Genomic DNA, 19798 nt, shown 5'->3' on the forward strand with positions numbered 1-19798 from the left:
GCTGTCTAGGGAGAAATCTGTTCTGTAAGTGCAAATTATGCACCGTTTTGTCTTTATAGGTTCTGCATTGTCTGTTATATGGCCTACATAGTGGGTTCGTCACCGACGGGTGATGTCTGTCTCCTACGTTTGATAAGTTTGGGTCTCATTGGTATGTTATGTCTAGAGGGACCTAGAAAGTTCAATTTGATTTGTTTTGAGTGAAATCCATGTACTATGCATTTTACTATATTGTATATAATTATGGAATGCATTCCTAGTTGTTATACGTGGTGTGCTATAGTTACTTACTGAGTTTATATCTCATTAGTAATTTGTTGTGGTTCCAGGTAATGACGATGAATTGAATGCTTAGAAGACTTGGTAGTAGCTAGTGGTTGTGTCGGCGTCCCCTAGAATAAAGTTCAAGTTTCTTGTTTAAGATTGTTCTAAATTTTAGAATGGAGCTTCCGTTACATTTTTTTATTTAAGTTTTTATTTTCAAAGTAACTAAAGTGTATTTTGAAGCTTTTCTTTATATCATTTTGACTTGATAAAAGTACAGTTTTCACCTCCAAATTTTGGGGCGTGACAGATGAGTCCTCTTTGTATTTTCTTTGGTGGCCAACTTAGATTGCATGTTTAGGGCTTAATTACTATGAATGATCACTGCCTGCTCCTTGTTAAATGAGATTTCTTTAAGAGTCCATGACATGTGATTATGTTCCTAGATTAATTGAGACCGTCATACTCATGATGTCTTATGGTGTCACATTTTTCTAAGTCTTAATGATTTATTTGTGCTACATCTAGAGATATATCATTCAAGGTTACATTTTAGAAAATAGGTTAGGAGTATAGATAGCATCTCTCACCTAGAATATGAGTAATAAAAAACAATTGGTTAATTCGAGTGTTGAGTTAACTAGAGCATCTTCATCCATAGATAGGTAAGACTAGGTTAAACATGACTAGTATACATGATTGATTGATGGTGAATACATTCCCTGACTTTTGCTTTCTGATTGATTTCTCAAAGGTTAAGCACTTAGTTATATGTTTATTTACCTTTCACAATCAAACCAACTCTTTTAATCCAAAAAAATTTAGCAATTAGTTTCATAAGTTCTTTGCGGGAGACAATTCTTCCCTATCTACAATTGACAACTTTAAACCAGAAGTAGAAAAATTATTGGCTAGTAAATTAATCGATCAGGATCCTACTCATTGCTGTTTGTAGAAATAAAGCCAAAAGTGGATCTACTACTTCCGTTCGAGGCTGGACCCTACAGATATCTCTGATGGTTTGAGTCGTAAAGCTTCCACCCTTTGGCCCATGTTTCCAAGTGAGAACAAAGTTGCATAGGCATTCTTCTTCTCCGTCCACAATCTGATGCTTTTTACGTTTCACCTTATGGTTTGAAATCACAATCAATGGTTACTTGTTGTTCATCAAAGTTTGAGAAAACAATAATAGTGAGAATAATGAGTATAAAAATCTTCACCTGGTTAACAACAGCATCATAGAAGCGACAATCGTTGGGTAAAACTGAAACGGCAGCACACACGAGCGTGCCCTCCACCACGTTCGGGCATTCTGAGTCTTGCACCTGAATAGACACAGCCCTGAACCTTGATCGGAACTTCATCACGTGGTTAATGGATGTCAGGTCCTTGACCTTGTACACCTCATCGTCCTCGTCTTTGAAGTCGTCGAACTTCACTCTCAACCATTCCCCACCATCGCCCTCCGTCAAAATTTTGACGGCGTACCATGCATCGTCTACTTTAGACCTGAACTCCATTTTTATGGCCATCTCTCACGTTAGAAATATATATAATTGCCTTACTCACTAAAGATGCTAGCTAACAGTTGGTTTGTTTTGTGAGTGGTTCATTTCATTTATAGGGAGATAGATTTATAGGGCGAGAATTGAAGAGTGGTAGGTCTGAAGATAAGGTTGGTGATCGATGTTCTAATTAACCTCATTAGATTGATTGAATATTGTTTGGATTTATTACCTTCTTCGTCCTCATATTTTGTTTCTCTGAGTCAACAAAACAAATAGGAAAAGAGTTAACTATATAAAGAGGTCAAGATATACAGCATTTTCTGGAAATGACATTTCCTCTATGAATCAAAATAAGGAGATATGCAGCTTTTTGGTAATCACATTTTGGATTTATTACCTTTTTGGTCCTCAAGGTTTTGTTTCTCAGTCAATAACACATGCATATAGGACAAATGTTAACTATATGAAGAGTTCAAAATATACAGTTTCTTCTGGTAACGACATTTCCTTATGAATCAAAATAAGAAGATATACAGCTTTTTGGCAATCAACTCTTTTGGGAGGGTCCATTAGTTCATGAGCATCTCATGCCCCAAAAGAGTTCAGTTATGTTGGTCAAATAATAGATAAAAAAATCTAAACTGTTTAAGGAAAACTGAAATTGGGAGAGAATTGCTGTGTACTTTCATTGATAATAGGGGTTTCTTTATATAGAGGATTACAATGCATAAAGTCTGAATTTTACAAGGAAAGATAATCATACATTGAATGGATATCTCTAAGATTCTCCGAGATTATCTCTAATTAAAACCCTATTACCACTAGGTCAAGTAACGTAGAGTTTGGGCCAGACACATATTCTGGATTTACTTGAACAATCCCCCTTGTGTCTCCCAAACGTGGTGCTCCTCTCGTTGCCTCATTAAAAACCTTGCCGAGTAACAAAATCCCAGTGGGACAAAAATAACCTCGGTCGAAGGGGAAAAAGAGCACAACATACCCTTCACATTTCGAGACCATACATGTAGACATCTCTCCCTGATGTCTGTATCTCCCCCTGATGACAACGGTCATGGGAGTTCGGATAACTTCCGCAAAAGATGCTACCAACATGTTTCTCGAAAGTGGAATTTAGGCAATGACTTAGTGAGCAAGTTTGCCATATTGTCCTCAGATTGAACCTAGTTCACTTTGATCTTGAGGAGAGTCTGTTGTTGCTGATTATCCTTGGTGATGTCGCTTTTGATGTAGCCTTGCTTCATTTGTTCAAAACAAGCAGCATTATCCTATACGCTCGTAGGCTCATCTGTGGTAGACTTCAAACCACAATTGTTCAAACATGCGTAATTATGGATGCAATCCATATACATTCACGAACCTCTTCGTGAAGAGCAATAGTCTCTGCATTGTTCGAAGATATAGCGACTAGGGTCTATTCTGTAAACTTCCAAGATATCACGGTCTTACCCATGGTGAACATATAACCAGTTTGGGAAGACTTTTGTGTGGGTCAGAGAGATACCCAACATCAGCAAAACCTTCCAAAACACATGTTGTTTTGGGATGGGGATAGTGGACGCAGGCCAGTGTTGGCGGCGTTCCTGGTGTGTGATGGGTCCGAATCCATCGTCTCTCTATAGGGATAGAACAAGCTCATATCAATCGTACATCTCAAGAACTGAAAGATATCTTTTACACCAGTCCAATGGTGTCGCGTTGGCGCAGAGCTATATCTTAGCTAACAAGTTCACTACAAATGAGATGTCTGTTCTTGTGCATTGAGCTAAGTACAATAATGCGCCTATTGTACTTAAGTAAGGCACTTCTACCTCTAACACATATTCGTCATCATCCTTTGGACGAAGAGGATCCTTTTTAGGATCAAGACTACGGACGATCATGGGGGTGATTGAAGGCTTGACCGTGTCAAAATGCCTAAGCATCTATCAACACAATGCTCAAGTTCCAAACCGAGACATAATCGTGTTCTCCCAAAATCGTTCATCTCAAAATCGGATTTCAAGTGTTCAGCGGTTTCCTTTTATGGGCTTCCAATGAAGATCATGTCCAACATGAACCGCGATAGAATCCGAAACTTGTTATGAAACGTGCGGGCATATCCCTTCCCAATCAAGTAGTCACTTTAGTGAGCGTTTCAACCTTATTGCAAACGCGCTCCGTGGTCTAAAGCCACTTGACTTGGGTAAATGAAGTCCACCATGAACCATTATGTATATTCTGTATCTAGATCCCCACAGAGATACTTGTTGACCACATTTGTAATCTGCATGTTCAGTTATTTGGAAACTACCAAACTGACATGGTAGTGGAGTGCAGTGACATCCATTACAAGAGAATATGTCTCATCGCAGTCGATTCCAGGGCGTTTTGTGAGAAGCCTTGAGCTATAAGGCGAGATTGCCATCTTTTTTTCTCATCATGCTTTCTAACAAAGACCTATTAGTCAATAGGTTTTATGTTAGGAGGTGTTGGCATCACTGGCTCGAAAACCTTCCTCTTCATTAGAGAATTCAACTTAACCTGGATCGCATTTTTTCATTTTAAGCCAAATTTCTCTACGTTGGCATTCAATTATCAACGGAGCGTGGTTCGATATCATCAGACCCAACAAACTCATGCGCAACGAAATCATCAATTATGATGGAGTTTCTATCCCACGTCTCATGTACACTAGTGTAATTTTCATAGAGCTCTATATTCTCATGAATAGGTTCTGACGTTGAGGCGTCCCCCAATGATAACCATAATCCAGAAGATACTCATGAGACGGATTTTGAGTGTCGATGATCCAAGGATTGAGTTGTGCCAAAGTATCATTCGAACCCACAGGCCTCCCATGCATCCTAGCTGGGGCCATAGCCTGTAATGCCAGAGTGCCACTCTCTATGGCGTTGGTGTCATGCCTACTTCCATGTAGGGTGGCGTTACGTCCTCTCTTAGGGACATCCATCCTTGCAGGCATATTCACAACAGATATGTGTGATCTCGTCACTTTAGCAGGACATAGTGGGGACAAACCACGAAAATTCCTGTCGTTCATGCTGAACATCTGTGTTCTTATTATCTCCCCCTAAAGACGGGAAGACTGTCTCATCAAAGTGACATCCGCAAATCTAGCGATAAGGAGATAGCCTAACAAGGGCATTAAGTGGCGGACGATTGTTGGAGTCTCAAATCCAACTGAGTGGCCCATTCGTCTGTAAGGACCCATCATGGAGCGCTGTGGCAGCGCAATTGGCACATAAATGGCACACTCAAATATGCGAAAGTACGATATTTGTACCCAGTCACTAGCTATAACGCAGAGGTAGATTGAGTGGCAGTGGGTCGTAGAAGAATTAGCATAGCTGCATGCGATATTGCATCACCCCAAGCGAATATAAGGAGATTGGTGTGCATTACCAATGTTCGGACTATCATCGCAGTCGTTTCCGCGAGACCATTTGGGTGTGTTCATGGAATATAATGTCCAACATCAGTCCCAATGAAATAACCATCAAAAGTCTTCGATGTAAACTCTCCAGCATCGTCAAATCCAATTGACTGAATAGGATGATCCGGGGAGTGAGCCCGTTGTTATGTGCTAGGATTGTAGCATAAGCATCATTTATAGGTGGACAATGGCACAACACGTGACCAGCGTGTTTGTGTGTCAACCAACATCATGAGATATTTAAACGTCCGCAAGTTGGTTCAATTAGTCCACAGAATCTCCATGTATACTATGTAAGAATAGAATGAGTATTATCATATCCTTTGCATAGGACGGTCTCAGTCCTAATTTCCCTAAGGAACAGACTTTGTAAAACGAGAGAGAGGCTTTAGAAGCAACCAATGAGGATTGTGGTTGGGCCTGAGCGTCTGAAACGCTACTTGAAGCAAAGTTGGTGATTGTAGCATCACCTAGGGCGCCATCACTATGATGGACGCCATCCATGGCGCCATGGATAGGGACTGTGCCAGCCCTAGGCTAGTGGTGGACGGCGGCGGTGCCCTAGGTAGCGGCGGCGATCATACTTAGTCCAAGAATCAACTTTTGATTCATGCTTCGTTTCGCTCGAGATAAAGGATGTCCATGTGAAGTTTTAGTAGACGGATCATCATATCATGACCGGGATGACCTATCCTGTCGTGACAAAGCCAATATGTGTCTAAATCCAAGAGATCTTCTCTCATAACTTCATTGGATTTAATAGCTCAAATAGTGACATAGAGTCCACTAGAGAGACATGTAAACTTCTCTAAGATGCGCATTTGTTCGCAATCGTTAAAGGTATTGCAAAGGAACACATTTCCGTTCTCTACATGCGTTTTTGCATGGAATCCGTTGGCTATTCATATGTGCGATTTGCCCTAGGAGTGTAGAGAGTTTTTGTGATAGTAATCAAGGTGCCATTTGGCAAGGGGAACTTGGGCTATTCCATGTCCTTGAATTAATACAGATGGCCTAACCATCGTAGTCACAATTTCATATGCTCAGAATCAAAATGGAGTCAAAATGAAAGTAACTCAAAATTTTATTCATAAGCCAACGGAGTTACATCATTGTTTCTTTGACCAAAGAAAATCTAATCCAAAATGCTAGCTAATGCAAAACAATGGTAGTCGTCTAACTTCTTTCGGTAATTCCAAAATAAATGTGACCACGTGAGTAGAGAGATGTCGGTGGAGCAAGGCTCGCTTAAGTACCACTAATCTCATAACCTTCCTAGACATCACACTTACTTTGGGTGAGCCTTCTTTGAAGAAAGACTAAACCATTGGCATTTACTACAAAAATATATGGCAATTACATCTCTTGGAAAAATAAAGACTTAAACAGAATTGGCGATCTATTGATCCCAGCCAGATTCGTAGTCTTTAACCCTTCACTCTAGATCATCATCTTGACCTTCTTGTTCCACATCGTGAGGTTTTCTTGCTTCACAATATGCTTTGTAGGCGGTGAAAATTTCTTCACGAGCTCTACAATTGTGTGCCCAATGACCGGATACTCCACATCGAGAACATACATCTCTTTGCTCAAACTCCATTGATTGAAGTGCTTTGAAAGCGTCATTTAGATGGCTCTTAGTGTTGGTAGCGCCACCAACATGGCCAAAGGCGTTACCTCCCTCTCTCTTTCCACGTTGACCTCTTCGGTTCCGTGTTCGCTTATTTTGGCGGTTACCTTCCCAAGAAGAGCGATTATATAGACCAGAACGTCCAGAAATATCCCTAAGATTAGGGTTTTGCTCTTGGCGCCCTCTCTTAGGGGCGCGACTATAATTGGATTCCGGAATATGCTCTGTTTCCACGGATCTCGAATTATAGTTCTTCACAAGGATGTTGTCATGCTTTTCAGCGACATTCATAGCTCCAATAAGCTCATGAAACCTTGTGATTCGTCCTGCAGTAACATCGATTCGATAGTTCTTAGCAACCATCAATGCAGAGATGGGGAAGGTAGAGAGAGTCTTCTCAATCAACATCGCATTTGTGATCTATTTACCACAGAATTCCATTAAGGATTTAATGCGAAGTGCTTCCGAGTTGTAGTCAATAACTTACTTGAAATCACAAAAGCGGAGGCTATGCCGTCTCACTTCTAGTTCAGGAAGCATGGAGTCACGGACGGTACCAAATCTTTCTTCGAGTGAGACCCACAACCTTCTGGGGTCTTCTTCATTCATATACTCGTACTGGAGCGAATCATCCATATGATGAGTCATTAGGATGATGGCTTTCGCCTTATTTGCCTCTAAGGCTGCTCTATTTGCTTCCAAAGCTTGAGCTTGCTCAATAGTTAGCACGTCCTGGCTAGGCTCGAGAATCGTATCCAGGATTCCATCGGCCTTGAGATGCTGGCGAATATCATGAACTCACTTGTGATATCCAGAGTCAATTGTTCCCAATGGAGTAAAGTCCAATTTGTTTAGGTTACTCATCCTGAAAGAGAACAAGAAAATAGGTTAGTTTCGGAGCGTAAAAGGCTACCACGAAAACAGTAGAATTTCTGAGCGTAGTCGCTTCCAAGAAATCCGATTCCAAGAGATATTGGATTAGATCGAAACAATGATGTAAGTGGTCGATCATAAATTCTCTACAAACTCTAAGTTTGGAGATCTCAACAAGCTCCAAGCTTGGAGTGAGCACGAACCCCCACAGTTCGGCTTAATTAGGTCTCCCCTATGATGAAGAAAGGGGGGTAGAAGAAGGGAGGTTGCAAGTCCCCGAGAAAAAGAAGAGAATATAAATAAAAACTTCAAAAAGGGGAACTTTGAGTAAAAATTACCTCTAAATAGATCGCCGGAAAATTTGGCCGAAAAAAGTCGCCTGAAATCTGGTCGGAAAAGTTGTCGTCGGTGACCTGTCGCCGGAGCTACTGACGTGGCAGTCGGCCACTGACGTGTCGTTGACGTGGCGGATCTTTGCTGACGCGGCGAAGCTGACGTGTTGATGGCTGCAGGGCGGACGTCAACGGGCTTGGATCAGTGGGCTTCTGGGCCGGAGGCTTTCTTTTTCTTCTCGGCCGAAGGCTTCCTTCCTTCTCCTTTGGGCTGGCCTTCTGTCTTTTTTTTTTTCTGGGCTCATCTGGAATTGTCAGGGCCTGGATAAGTGGGCTTCTGGGCCGAAGGCTTTCTTTTTCTTCGGGGCCGAAGGCTTCCTTCCTTCTCCTCTGGGCTGGCCTTCTGTCTTTTTCTTTTTCTGGGCTCGTCTGGAATTGGGCTGCGTCTTGGGCTGCTTCTCTTCTGATATGCTCAAAGCAAGCATATAATTTAATCCTATAAGATATCATTATTAGTACGCAGTAAATAGGGATCGATCTAATCAGGGCATTGAGGGTACACCTGTCATTGTAAGACAAAAAAAAAATTAAAATAAAACAAAGTATATTATTACAAAAATAAAATAAAGTATATACAAATTTACGAAATAAAGGGGGGTTTTTAGAATTGGGTTTCGAAACATAAGAAACAAAGATCAAAACCAATTCCATAATCAAATTCGATTCAACCCTACAATTGTTCTTCCAAGTCATGAGAAAGAAGTTGATCATGTGAAACATTCAAAGCAAACGATTTCCCATATTTTACTTTCCTTGCTAATTAACCTAAGTGAAAGCACCTAGATCAATCCTATCAAACATGCAATCAAAGTCTAGAAAGCTAGCTAATCATAACATGTTCAACGCAATACACATGGAGAAAGGCTATCAACTTAAGTGAACAACTTAGTATGAAAAAGTTCATCTAATTGCAATCCTTTTCAATTAAATTCGATTCTTGTCCAAAACCTTTACTACTTTTGATTCAAGTTTACAAAACTATTAGGTGAATCATAAACTTAAACCTAGCACCAATTATATGCAAACCCTAAAAGTTTCGAACCATTTAAGATGAACACATAAAACATATCAATCAAACAAATTTAATTGAACAATCTCACAAAAGCAACTATGGAATCACAAACATAGGAATCGAAAATACCATTCAATCATAAAAATTCAGAATTAAACTTTGTTCGAATATTATTGTCAACTAGAACAATTCTAACGAAATCAAACAAGGTTACAAAAAAAGAGGTTGAATTACACCGTGAGATGGATGATGGAGATGGAGGCTTGATGTTTGGAGTCTTGAATCTTGGAAGCAAGTCTTCAAGGTGGAGGATGGATGGTGATGCTCATGGCTCCTTCTTCTTCTTCTTCCTTGCTTGAAACGTTGAATGCACTAGAGGATGGAGAGAGAGCTTGACGTTATGGAGAGAATATTTTCTGAATTATGGGGTGTGGAGCTCTAAAACGTCAAGAATGAGGGAGTATATATAGGGGACGGCAAAGGCTTCATGATTCTTCTATTATTTTCCCAATGAATTTTCTGAAAATGCCACATAGCTCATCCAATCACAACATGCCAAGTAAGCCCTATTGTGTTGTCCAACCAATCCCGTAGTGCCATGTAAGCTTTAGTGTGTCATCCAACCAATCAAAACTCTCCAAAATAAGTCTAAATCCCTTTTAATATATTATTGCCGAAATATATAAGATTTATTCTGATTTTCTTCACCAATTTCAGCCATAATATCCTTAGAGAAAATAGGGAACGAACCTAGACTTGTTTTGGACTTCTTTCTTGTTGCACACACTTCTTCTTTCCTTAAACTTCTCCCTCGAAAGTCTCCAACGCCAATCTCCTTGATATTTTCTGATTTTCACGTTGTTCTCTCTCCCTTTTCACGGCAATCAACACAATTAACTCCTCCAAGAATATCTCTTTCCTTAAAAATCTACCTTGAATTACTCCAATCGAAATCTTCAATTATATTTCTGATTTTCAACGTTGTCTCCTTCTTTTCCTCTTGTATTTCACGGCAAACACATATAAATCCTCCAAAAATATCTCTCATGCGTCACAAACCCTAATTTCCATGGGCCTTTATCCATTTTGCCGAAAATCCAACTTCTCTTGAGAGTTCTTGGGCCTTTATGCGTCACCTTCAAGCCATGTCATCTTCTAATGTCTTCAAGAAGCTTCTCTCAATGCCATGACACTTCATTTTTCCGTTTTCCTTTCTTGGTTGCTTCGAGGGTCTTGTTGTGACAAAGTTTCCTTTTCTGGACAAGGTTTCCTGGTTGAAACATTTATGCAGTCCTTGAGCTCCCTCCAAAGTTCTCCAACTCTTCTTTCCCTTTTGAGCTTATTTCAGCTTGTTTGCTCCAAGGACCTGAAAATAGAAACTATTACTAAAAATGGAAACTTTCTAAAAATAGTAACTTTCCTAAACAAGAAAGATTCATTTAAGGAAATAACTAAGCAAATATGAGGAAATAACAGTTAAAACGTCGCATTAAAATGCTCCTATCAAATTCCCCCACATTTAGCTTTTGCTAGTCCCTTAGCAAAATCAAAACACAGACACAACTAAGACTCAATGAAATTTAAAGAAGGAAAGACTCAAACGTTACAACATACAAAGACTCTATTACCCTTCAACATTTTGTCTCAGAAATCTCTTACTTTCACAACATCAAGATTAACACTCAACTAAGAATCAATGTTTAGGCATTCGAGAGTTAATTAAAACACATAATCCACACATACACAAGTAGGACTTGGGTGTAACAATGGTGATGGGGTGGAGCTCAGCATGTTTCAGACAAGTATGATTCATATCCTCACAAGGTATATCCACTCTTTCTTCTCTCAGATCAAGGCAATGCTTAAAAGCTTATAATCACTCAATTATATGTGAGAGAAAATATTTTGAGGCAATCAAATAGCTCACATATATAAGAAACGAAAAGCACTTTGTGAATATAATTTTTTCAAAGATCTCATGAAAGATATCAACTACTTGCACGAATGGACCCAAGCCATAGGTTCAACTCTTGGAACTTATCTCCACAGATCAAAGGCTGTCCCATCTTAAGGATCAAGAAGGTCTTATCAAGGGTTGTAATGGGGCCAAGGCTTTACAGGAACGAAATGTAAGGATTTTAACAAAGTGTCCTAAAAACCTAGCAGAGCTCATGTAGATGTAGAGACTTCTAGAAATCCACCAAGGCATTGCAAAAATGTCATAATCCCATAGAGGCTTTATAAAAGGCCTAATGTCTTCATGTTGGGCCTAATCTTCACTCTAACCTTCCCTTGCACTCTTGTGAATTGGACAAAGACCGAGTTTTTCCATAGTGGGCCTTCAATTCAAAACAATCTCCAAACTCACCAAATATGGGGGACTAAAATCCATAAACATTCTTTCTTTTTCTTTTCTATCCGTATACATTTTTTTTATTATTTCTTTTCTTTTTCACGGCTTTCACATATATTTTTATTTTTATGGACAAGTCTACCCCCACACTTGAACTTTCACCTCTTCTCAATCTCCATCCCTAACGCCAAACCCATGTAGTAAGTCTCAAAAGATAGCTCAACTAAGTTCTTAGAACAAAGGGTAGGATTGTAACTATACTAAGGTTCAGGATTAAGAATTTTGAAGGTGATGAAAGAAAAGGCTTAATGTAGGCTCAAAGGGGTTTATCTAAGGGAGTCCCACGACGGGCACAAATAGGGACACAAGCTCATTTGGCATTGGTAGTGATTCCTATGGTGCCTCTATCCTTTCCAGAATCAGGGCCATGTATTGATAAAAGTCTCAACAAGCACAAGAGTGAATTCTAGCATTCTCTAGTCTATTAAACTTAATCTATGGCAAGCAATCAATCAAATGAAGAATAATGAGATCATCACAACATCGCCAAGAAAATGAGAGTATCACTCCAAGAAAAAGGGACATGGGCTCAAATATCTCACATGGGCTTTTATGAATTAAAACTCATCCTAACATGCTCATATTCTGTACCAAGGTAACGAGATCCATATCCACTACACATGCACACATTTTTCATATATCTCAATTATCCAAAGAATACCATTTATTTTAAAATCATCTCAATATTGTGATCCTCTTTTAATCATAATTTCAGAGATATAAGCTCATCCTAGACAGTTGAAAGGGCATCCTAAGACTCAATAAATAAAAGCAACGAATTTTTTTTTAATTTTTGACATTTTTCGTTTTTTTTTTTTTTGTATTTTTCAATATATATGACTCAAGACAAAAGTATAAATCCCAAGCTACTCAAAAATTGATACGCTCAAAGCAAGCATATAATTTAACCCTATAAGATATCATTGTTAGTACGCAGTAAATAGAGATCGATCTAATCAGGGGATTGAGGGTACACCTGTCATTGTAAGACAAAAAAAAGAATTAAAATAAAACAAAGTATATTATTTACAAAAATAAAATAAAGTATATACAAATTTACGAAATAAACGGGGGTTTTTAGAATTGGGTTTCGAAAATTAAGATAAATAAAATAAAGAAACTATACAAACACAAGTACAAGAATGAAACATAAGAAACAAAGATCAAAACCAATTCCATAATCAAATTCGATACAACCCTACAATTGTTCTTCCAAGTCATGAGAAAGAAGTTGATCATGTGAAACATTCAAAGCAAACGATTTCCCATATTTTACTTTCCTTGCTAATTAACCTAAGTGAAAGCACCTAGATCAATCCTATCAAACATGCAATCAAAGTCTAGAAAGCTAGCTAATCATAACATGTTCAACGCAATACACATGGAGAAAGGCTATCAACTTAAGTGAACAACTTAGTATGAAAAAGTTCATCTAATTGCAATCCTTTTCAATTAAATTCGATTCTTGTCCAAAACCTTTACTACTTTTGATTCAAGTTTACAAAACTATTAGGTGAATCATAAACTTAAACCTAGCACCAATTATATGCAAACCCTAAAAGTTTCGAACCATTTAAGATGAACACATAAAACATATCAATCAAACAAATTTAATTGAACAATCTCACAAAAGCAACTATGGAATCACAAACATAGGAATCGAAAATACCATTCAATCATAAAAATTCAGAATTAAACTTTGTTCGAATATTATTGTCAACTAGAACAATTCTAACGAAATCAAACAAGGTTACAAAAAAAGAGGTTGAATTACACCGTGAGATGGATGATGGAGATGGAGGCTTGACGTTTGGAGTCTTGAATCTTGGAAGCAAGTCTTCAAGGTGGAGGATGGATGGTGATGCTCATGGCTCCTTCTTCTTCTTCTTCTTCCTTGCTTGAAACGTTGAATGCACTAGAGGATGGAGAGAGAGCTTGACGTTATGGAGAGAATATTTTCTGAATTATGGGGTGTGGAGCTCTAAAACGTCAAGAATGAGGGAGTATATATAGGGGACGGCAAAGGCTTCATGATTCTTCTATTATTTTCCCAATGAATTTTCTGAAAATGCCACATAGCTCATCCAATCACAACATGCCAAGTAAGCCCTATTGTGTTGTCCAACCAATCCCGTAGTGCCATGTAAGCTTTAGTGTGTCATCCAACCAATCAAAACTCTCCAAAATAAGTCTAAATCCCTTTTAATATCTGTTGAGAGAAAATTGCACACAGTGAGCGAAAATGTCACCCAACATAATTTCACTCATATTCATTTAGTGAATAGAGTTTTTATTATTTCGGGTTCGACCCATTCAAGATAGAATGTGTCTCTTAATTATAATCCCTTGTTACGGGGAAATACCCTATGATTCCATTTATGAAGAAACCAATTGATGGGATGTGTGTTTGTTTGTTTTTGCGGCTGCACCCGGATGTTTGAATGGGTTGCCTACATACCCTTGGAGAGGGATTAAGCCACTCGTAGTTCAAGAGTAGTGTTTGCGACAAATTTGGTTTAAGTGGACTAGGGATTCGATTTTTGTGTATAGGACGCGGTTGTATCTAGATTAGTTTGTTTCTAGATTGCCTACATACCCTTTGCGGGATCAAACCACATGTAGTTCCGACATTTGAGATTTAAATGGGTAGATGACCCATTTATTTTGGATTTGTGTTTGGGAGATTTGAAAGGTTTAGAGCCTTTGAATTTTGTGTGATTTGGGAATGAATTTGATTTTTCTGGTGTTGGGAGAATTTGACTGGAGTCAGTGATTCATTTGGGACTGGTTGAATTTGACTGGTGGAGTTTAGGAGTCAGGGATTCTGTTTGGAGTTGCGGTTGCATCTAGTGGGTCGCTAGACTGCCTACATACCCCGTGAAGGGATCAAACCACTGTAGTTCATTAGAATTGAATTTCCGGTTTTGTACCGACTTTTGTGTTCGACGGATGTGTATATATTTTTAATCAGTCAAGCAAAACTATATTCTGGAGTGGACGTCCAATTTGACAGAGTATCCACCGATTTGATTTGGGCACCCTGTCGTGTCGAGATTTGTGATTAGTCCTCAGAGATTTGGAGTAGACCTCTATCGATGGACTTGCTTTCATTTTCTGTGAGAGGCCCAGTGATTCCTTTCATTTCTAGTGGACACCCAGTTTTGGTGAAGCTTCTGGAGATGTAATTAGGCTTGTTTCCGATCTTTATTTAGGAGGCCCAATACCGGCAAATGCCACCTTGTTTGAAACTTTCAGACTTTCTAGCAATTTTGTAGTTTTGCTTCAAAAGCATTTGCTTGGGTGTCATCTTTTTGTCAAGGATGGCCTTGGAGATGATTAGTTGTCGACCAACTCCGTATGTCAGTCAGCGAGCTAGAACCCATTTTTATTTCGAATTATCTTGCACTACTAGTCCTCTCCACCATTTGTCTTCTTGCTTCATCAAACCGCCGCTTCAAAATTAGCCACCACCAATCTTTCAATTAATATGAAACTTAATTAATTGAAACTTTGTCTTGGTGTGCAGGTGCATCAAACAGAAGACAAACGTGGCTGTTTAAGGTGCTTTACAACAATAATTAAAATGTTGCTTTGTCATTCCACTTTTGATGTGCATGTATAATATTGAAGGACTATAACGGCCACCTTAGCCATTGCATGCATGGCTTTCAAGAAGGTTGAACATGCATGGCTTTCAAGAACGTTGAACATGGAAGCAGTCCCTCACCAGAGAAGCATCATCATTTGTTGAAAGCATTGCCTTGGAAGCCTTTAACATGGTAGCAGAGGGGTTTGCCAAATAGTCATGTAGTTGTCAGCTTCTTTTCATGGCAGTAGTGCAATAGATGTCTTTCATTTGCAGACTTTCTTTGCAGACGTCATACCAGCCATTGATTCGTAGTTTTTAACCTCGCACAACTTTGAAGTTTTGACATCTGGGACTGAATGAATGTGTTCAATCCTTCATACAAACTGAGCTTATTCCACTGTGTCGTATCCCAAACACCTTTGCAGCCATCTCGTACCAGGAAACTCCCATCTTTCTTCCATTTTTGTGGCTGCTGCAGTCTACCTTGTGAGCCACTTTGCTTTCCCGAACATGACTCTGGTGACTACTTTGATGCAGGTGGAAGCAACAACTTCGCATCGAAACACTACACGATGATCCTTCTGGAGTAGCTTCCCCACTGTAGTGAAACTCGGGAACTTTGCGGAACCGTACTTGGTGTGAACTGGCAGCCCGAGGCTTTCACTTGACACTCATCTTTGCCACCCATATGCAGGACGCATCGCGATACAGGCATCAAAAACAAGTGTGGTGAAATCCCTTGAGTTTGAACCTCGCTTCCGCCACCTATACGCAGGACGCACCGCAATATAGGCTGATAGGAGCATTTTAATGCGACGTTTTACTTGCTTTTCCCTACATTTCTTGCGTTATTTCCTTATTAAAACTCTGTTTAGGAAAGTTTCCATTCTTCGATTGGGAAAGTTCCTATTTGTAGAAAGTTTCTATTTTTGTAGTTTCTATTTTTTCATTTTAGGAAAGTTTCCATTTTCAGTTTAGGAAAGTTGCCATTTTTCATTTTAGGAAAGTTTCTATTTTTCTTACTAGTTTCTATTTTCAGGACCTCGGAGCTAAAAAGTGGAAATGAACTCATAAATGGAAAGAGGAGCTTGCGAACATGGAGGGGAGCAAAAATGAGGACCAACGGACCACAGAAATGAGCAGAAATGAAGAAAAGAAGTTTTCCTGCTTCAACCAGGAAACCCTGCAAAAAGGAGGAAAGCTTACCAATGAAGTTTCCAACGTTACTATGAAAAAGAAATGGAAAAATAAAGTGTTATGACGTTGGAAGGTGACAAGGCTTGAATGAGAAGCAACAAGGCCCAAGAACTCTCAAGACTTATTGGATTTTCGGTAAAATGGATCAAAGGCCCACAAGTGCCCATGGAACTAGGGTTGTGACGCAAGAGTAAACCCTAGAGATGTTGTTGCCGTGAAATTCCAAGAGAGAAACAAGGAATGGCGTGAAAAAAATCAGAAATTAAAAGAAGATTTCGGTTGAGATTTTCTAGGGCAATTTTAATGGAAAGATAAACCCTAGGAGACCTTTTGTCGTCCAAGCCAAGAGGAAAAGAAGGAATTGCTGTGATAATCATGAAGAAACCCTAGAGATTTCGGCAAAGAGATATTCTCTAGAGAGTTTTAAGGAAAGAAAATATGTGTGGAGACCAAGAAAAGCTCAAAAGAAGTCTAGATACATTCCTTAATTCCCTAAAGGAAGTTTGGCCGAAATAAAAGAGAAAAAAATCAGAATATTTGCAAGGGAATTTTGGCCAAGATTATTAGGGAATTAAAATGGAATTTTGTGATTGGTTGGAACACATCATAGGGCTTATGTGGCAAGCAAGCATTGGAGGAAATTATGTGGAGTCTTAACATTGTTGCCGTGAGAATTTTGAGGGAGCACACGGCTTGGAGAGCAAAGATGCGTCCCCTATATATACTCCCCCTTTCTCAACGTCAAGGGTTCCCAATCTTTACGTTTTACACTTTAGAAAAAATCAGAAAATCTCCCTAGCATAGCCGTGAGTTCTTCCATCCTCTAGAGCAAGCCACGAGTTCAAGCAAGGCCAAGGGAGAAGAAGAATTGCCGTGAGCATCATCATCCACCACCATCCTTGAAGCTCGCTTTCGAGATTCAAGAGACCACAACGTTAATCATCCATCTTCATCTCCATCTCACGGTGTAATCCGATTCTCCTTTGTAACATTTGCTTTGTATTTCGTTGGTTTTGTTCTAGTTGACATATGTGTTTGAATGAATATTAATTTTTGGAATTTTTTATGATTAATTGAAATTTTCAGATTCATATTATTGTTCTTCGAGAGTTGCTTATGTGGGTTTGTTTAATTAAATTTGCGTTATAGATAACTTTTGTATTTTAATCTTATGTGGTTGCAAACACTTAGGGTTTCGATATGAATGGTGCTAGGTTTATTTCGTTTTGTGTAAACTCGAATCAAAGTAGTAAAGGTTTTGTACAAAGATCGAATTTAATTAAAGAGAATTGCAATTAGGTGGACTTTTCCATACTAAGTTGTACACTTGAGTTGATAGCCTTTCTCTATGTATAATGCGTTAAACATGACATGATTGACTAGCTTTCTAGGGTTTGATTGCATGTTTGATAGGATTAATCTAGGTGCTTTCGCTTAGGTTAATTAGCATTGAAAAGTAAAAAATGGGAATTCATTTGCTTTCGAATGTTTCACATGATCAACTCCTTTCTCATGACTTAGATGAACAATATTAGGGTTTGAATCGATTTTAATCATAGTTTCGGATTTTGATCTTTGTTCTCTCATTCCATTTGTGTTTTTATGTTTTTGTGTTTTATTAGTTTTCTTAACTTAGTTTATTTTCGAAACCTAAACCGAAAAAAATCCCCCTTTTTCGTGTACAATGTTTATAATTGTAAATATCTTTGTGAATACTATACTTTGTTTTAATTTTAATTGTTTAATTGTTTGACAATGACAGGTGTACCCTCAATCCCCGGAATAGAACGATCCCTATTTGCTTATACTACTAACGATATTTTCAGGGTTAAATTATGCGCTTGCTTTAAGCGTGTCATAGGCATCGAAAGCAAGTGCAGCATGGAGTGACACCACGGCTGTGAATGAGGGCTTGATGTCGACTTTGTGTCTTGCCCGGAAGCCGTTGGTGAGATTTGTGAGGACGAAAGTAGCGGAAGACATGATTGCTAAAGAGAGCAGAATATAGGAGAAACACCTCTTTCTTTTGTCTGTACCATAAAAGAAAAGATCAGCGATTTGAGGTGACAATTAATCAATTGTTTATATACCTGTGATTTATTCGGAGCTTCTTTTTCTATTGCAAGTTTGCAGCACCTCGGCTCCGATGTGTTTCTATTGCTCTCTCGCTCTCTCTGATGTCTTGCTGCCACTGGTCTTGAGCTTTTGCCTCTCTATCTTTTTTTTTGCTCTTCACTCTATATATATTTTTTAACCTTTCGGTGCCTTCCTCCTCTCTCGTAACTTTGCTCCTCTTTCGTTGCCTCCCTCTCCCCCTGCCATCGGTGTAGTAGCTCCTTTTATAGGGGAGTAATGGATGAGGTAGAGTTGAGGATGACTCCGATTTGAATTTGAAATACTTGATATTCAAATTCAGTTTGACCAAGTTTTTAGGTGTTCGGTGCATCCCCCCCCCCCCCACAAAGATGCTGGTATTTGAATTGATGATAGCTATCTTGGCTTTGATCTCATCATAATTTGAAAAGTCCAACTAACCATTTTGGACGTTAATTTTCATGCATGAGCCAAACAACTTTGAAATTTTAAAAGCTGCATTATCTATTTCAACTTTGACCGCAGTTGTTCTTATCAGGTTCCTCTTCTTTTGATTTGGATGTACCTGGCCTCTTCTTCGTCTTCCAACTGTGCTTCGAGTCCTCATTTCATGCAACTTGGATGCAAACTGCTGCATATCTGTTTTGTTCCCCAAGATGACAGGACGTCTCTTTTTTTTTCCAACAATATCCTTAGAGAAAATAGGGAACGAACCTAGACTTGTTTTGGACTTCTTTCCTTAAACTTCTCCCTTGAAAGTCTCCTGTCACGCCCCGGATTTTGAATGATAAATTCAAATCCGAAACCTGAATAATTACAATTACAAAAAAACCAAATCTCGAAACTTCGAGTTCATTATTACAATTCACTCTCACAATATATTATAAAGCTCAAATGAGCATAACACACCTCACAACTTACAATTGTTGTAAAACTCTAACAATTGCTCTAACCGCACGATCACCGTCCTGGTTCTCCTGTCCTGTAGGATTACCCGCTACACAATTTGAATAGTGTACCGGGAGTTGCAACAACACAAAACCCGGTAAGCTTTTTACAGCCAGTATGAGTAAACAAGAAAGAACTGTTGATTTATTAGATTTCAAGACTACCACAAACCCACGTTACTTTCTCACTCTCATATATATATATAGACACTTATGAGTTACTCTCAATTTAGCTCATAAGATCACTCACTCTCATATATATATGTAGACACTTATGAGTTACTCTCAATTTAGCTCATAAGATCCCTCACTCTCATATATATATATAGACACTTATGAGTTACTCTCAAATTCGCTCATAAGATTTCCCAACATTTGGTAGACAGACTCATATATATATATAGACACTTATGAGTTACTCTCAA

At 38.8% G+C, this 19798-nt stretch overlaps 1 protein-coding gene and 1 long non-coding RNA gene across 2 annotated transcripts; both read right to left on the bottom strand.

Moving 5' to 3' along the window:
* Positions 1-1391: 1391 nt before the first annotated feature.
* Positions 1392-1784, bottom strand: LOC133737481 (uncharacterized). Its single transcript, XM_062165021.1, has one exon. The coding sequence runs from the start codon at positions 1782-1784 to the stop codon at positions 1392-1394; it is 393 nt and encodes a 130-aa protein (XP_062021005.1).
* Positions 1785-6478: 4694 nt separating this feature from the next.
* LOC133740596 (uncharacterized) lies at positions 6479-13704 on the bottom strand. The gene is made up of 4 exons (XR_009861323.1): positions 13321-13704; positions 9368-10499; positions 8068-8623; positions 6479-7721 (listed from the first exon to the last, which is right to left on the bottom strand). It is a non-coding gene; the product is annotated as an uncharacterized LOC133740596 (long non-coding RNA).
* Positions 13705-19798: the final 6094 nt, after the last annotated feature.

This window comes from Rosa rugosa, chromosome 3 (assembly GCF_958449725.1).
Source record: "Rosa rugosa chromosome 3, drRosRugo1.1, whole genome shotgun sequence".
Taxonomy (NCBI): domain Eukaryota; kingdom Viridiplantae; phylum Streptophyta; class Magnoliopsida; order Rosales; family Rosaceae; genus Rosa; species Rosa rugosa.